At 29.2% G+C, this 4011-nt stretch overlaps 1 protein-coding gene across 2 annotated transcripts in view; it reads right to left on the bottom strand.

Annotated features, from left to right (window-relative positions):
• Positions 1-315: 315 nt before the first annotated feature.
• The window catches only part of LOC106460988 (eukaryotic peptide chain release factor GTP-binding subunit ERF3A-like), a 62229-nt gene continuing 58533 nt past the window's right edge, over positions 316-4011 (bottom strand). For both annotated transcript variants that reach the window (XM_013920755.2, XM_013920754.2), the window contains exons 13-15: positions 3344-3433; positions 1202-1370; positions 316-1038 (exon numbers count right to left, since the gene is read on the bottom strand). In XM_013920755.2, coding sequence (XP_013776209.1) covers positions 995-1038; positions 1202-1370; positions 3344-3433 — 303 coding nt within the window. In that variant the 3' untranslated portion in view covers positions 316-994. The remainder of the gene's footprint in view (positions 1039-1201; positions 1371-3343; positions 3434-4011) is intronic.

The raw sequence follows: 4011 nt of genomic DNA, 5'->3' as shown, positions 1-4011 counted from the left end.
CCCTCAGATTGCGAGTCGAGTGCCTTAACCACCCTGGCCATGCCGGGCTTGATATCATGTATATCAGTACTTAATTATTTTGGGTAAATAACTTTTTATAATGCAAGATTTGATTTTGCAAATATTTATCATTTTTAAGTCATGTAATTTCCCTGAGAACAACTTAATTCATCAGGAATTTTGTAGATAATCTAGGAGATTATCAGTGTTATAAATATAATTTTGTTGAAGAGGAATTCAGATTGTAAATTTTATACATTCTTATGTCCATGTTGTTGTAGTTATTATTTGAAAATAAATTATTATAGCAACAGGTTTCCTTTTAATGAACATGTCATTAATACATCCCTTTTATTAACCTCATGTAAGAAATATAACAAGGCAACCAACTAATCTTGACATGATCAACCTGACCAAAAGTGTATGAAATTTAATTCCCCTTTCAGCTATGTGGATTAAGTGTCATCTAAATAAAGCTTGTTACTTTGTTGTAAACATTTTCTTGCCCTAATCCTGATTGAAAAACAGCCATTTTTTATCAATTAAAGCCAAAATTAGTCATTAAAAACTTTAGAAAGAACTAGCAAATACCAAAAAAGGTTTCTCCATTTAGATCTTTGTTCCATTAAAAACACAGTCTGTTAATTTTTTTTTTTTATGGGAAAGCCAACAACAAAGCATATTCAACATGTTTCATCAGTAACAAGGTTTATAAAAATGCAAATCAGTGTATGTGAGAAATACTTTCCACAAGCTCCTACACATTGAGCTGTTCTTCATTTGTTTGGAAGTACAATAAAGATGATAAAAATAATTTTTTTTCTCTATAGCTTCTCCCATGCCCAAGTTATTAGAAAGTAAGCCTGCAGTTAAAAGGATCTTGATACAAAAAAAGGCTAAGCAGTCAAACTCCACATCTTTGATGCTGGGGATGTGGCATGCCTTCTTGACAGTTCACTTTTCTTCAGATATTGTATATGGAGTCTTTAAATCTTTATTCAACTACTCTTAAAATTTTTCCTATAGCAATGGTGCGACCTGAAAAAAATATAAACAAAATAAGTCATAAGCATAAACCTACTTTATCAATATTAAATGTTTATACATTATTTGGAGAGAGGATTATGTTTTTTTTTTTATAAAGTTGTATCAATTTTTTTCAAATAACTAAAAGATTGTGTCTAGGTGTCAAATTCCATACCTTCATCTCGTAATGTGAATCGCCCCATCTGTGGAAATTTTTTAAAAGACTCCATACAGGTCAAATCTGAACATTCTAATCTCATAATGGCAACTTGATCTTGTTTAACAAACCGAGGCCGTGTCTTACTCCGTTCTCCAGACTTTTTATCAATTAAGCAGATTAAGGCCTATGTGTAAAGAAATACAATTAGATAGTTATCTATTCCCTTATTTCATGAGAAATGTAATTTTTATTTCTGAAAATACTTAATATCTAAAACAAGTTTTATTACATTAATACTAAGATAGACTATTATACCTTTCAAGATAAAATATAGATAAAAAATAAACATTTTTATTGCAGCTTACAATATCCTTTGCAATTACAAGGCAACAAAAGCTACAAATCTGTAAAATTCTATTTTTGATGAATGCCACCTTTTTTGGGACAAAACGTTTATAAGATGTGGGAGGTGGGGGTTAGCTTAAATCTAAGTATCACTACCATATACAGACATAACTATTGACTGAGAGTTATAGATGTGGATGTTGTACCAAAACTGAACCAAAAATCTAACTGTACACATGGGGTACAGTTTATATGCAAAATGTTGGTTTAACTATTTCCACAGAGTTGGTCAATGTGACTGAACATGTAACCACAAAGTAATCATCAGTCCCAATTCTATAATGTTTAATGTGGTATTTGTTTCCTCATGAAATATAGCAAGCTTTAAGTAATCATTACATGTTTTTTTGCACATATAAAATCATATTTTCTAATTCAGCATTTTTACTAAAGATTTGTCCATGAATATATGGAGTCAAGAGTGTTGACAGCTCGAAGTGCAAAGTGATTTTCATGTTAAGATTAAAAATACTTTACATCATCTGAAAATTTTCAAATTTCATTTGTATAACCTCTAAAAACTCCTAAATAAATAGGCTTTTTTGTTTCTCAGTAAAATGATATTTCATCTGTTATTTTCTCTATCCTAACTCTAATAAAGACTCAGTTGATTTGACCAATCTTTTAACCACCAAAAATGAAATGAAATAAATCAAAATTACTTTTTTCTTTCTAGAATGACTGCAGATTGTAACAAAAAAACTACAACTGTTTATCCTAAAAATTTAAGATTTTTAAGTCTGTATATCTTTCTACTTAATTTTGTTTTATTGCCCTTTGAACTGTGTCTAACTAATAATCCTGCCATACAATTTGCAAATTACGTGGCAAACACTTAGTTCACATTACCTTATTGAATGACAAATCATGACCTACTTGCAATCATACTTCATGAAATTTTTTATTTTTCATTACCTTACTTAATCTAACAAAAAAGTTTATAATTTTTACATTTTAGTTACTTTTTTAATAATAAAAATAACCATGAAAAAAAAAGAAATACTGTACTTATATTTGACCTTTTTTTGCTGTTGAAATTTAATTTACATTATTTATAATGATGATATTAATATGATAAACTTATATTTATTTAAATAATGTACCAAGGAAACTGAAGATGAAATTGTCAATACTTTGTACTGGAAAAAAAAGCATTATATGTCATTTGATAGATTAAAATTTTGCCTTTCTATTGGTTATGAACAATATAATATAAAACTTTAGAGAAAATTATTGGCAATTTCACAAAGAGAAGATATGGCAGGTGGGTCTGATTTTCTAGTTTATGACATCGTGAACAATCAAGATTGAAAGCTATAAAAATTAGAGTTTGCTTTAGTAATATCTGTATTGTAATGAGTAATTTATGTTGAATTCTGTATTTCAGAGAGGGGTGGAATATAACCCAGAGAAAAGGGAAGAAAACAAATGTCATGATTTTCATTCTAGGGGTGGGGATTGAGGATTTATTTGAATACTTCCTCATAACTTTAAAAAATTAAAACTTATATTAATATGTAATTTATTAACTACTTTATGATGCCAAGTTTATTTGAATACATTGATAACTGTGTAAAAAATCATCACATGCACATTTTGACTCATCTGTAGTGAGGGTTAAAATATGTTATATTTGAAAACAGACTGATCCAGACATTTGCTTTTTTCCCAGTTATAACTAGTGTGGGTATAGAAGTGAAAAATATGTACTGGCATATTAATGGAACAAAACACATAAATGAGAACACCTACTTTGACAGAAACCTCTTCCACAGCTGCATGTAGGTGTAGCACAGCTGTGTAACCTGGGCATACAATGGACTTGTGTTCTAGGATCACAACCTACGAAATACACCAAAAATGCGAATGAATTTTTAAGTTACAGGTATCACTTATACACAGAAACAAAACATGAACATTTCCATTGCAGTCACAACTAAATACAACACAACAAGTTCAAACATTTTACTCTGATGTCCACTAAACATTTGGTAAACTAAATGAAATACTGTTGTATCTGAAGTTTAAAAACTTAAAATTTCTACTATCAAAATTGATTAGTTATTTTTTAATGGCTGAAAGGAGTAACTTGTAGCTTTGAACATCAACAAAAAAAATCAGTTGTTCAAATGCAAGTATCAGAATGTGAGCTAAGAGGAAAAAATGTAAGAGTTCATTTTCATAATTTCAAGACAAGGCTTAATGTGATAGGCCTGCAACATAATGCAAATTTTTTCTACATCAGCAAAGTTTGTTATTAGAATGAAACTGTGTATATGATGTTTTTGTTATTAAGTTCATTACTGTTTAATAGAACTTCATACATAAATCTAGTCACTCTATGTGTTTGTATTTCTAAATATACACCTGGAAAAAAGTTAAGCACCCCCGTGTTTTTTTCAAGTGATTCAGATTCGACG

This window comes from Limulus polyphemus, unplaced genomic scaffold (genome assembly GCF_000517525.1).
Source record: "Limulus polyphemus unplaced genomic scaffold, Limulus_polyphemus-2.1.2 Scaffold875, whole genome shotgun sequence".
NCBI classification, from domain to species: Eukaryota; Metazoa; Arthropoda; class Merostomata; order Xiphosura; family Limulidae; genus Limulus; species Limulus polyphemus.
This window is presented reverse-complemented; position numbering and strand designations above follow the sequence as displayed.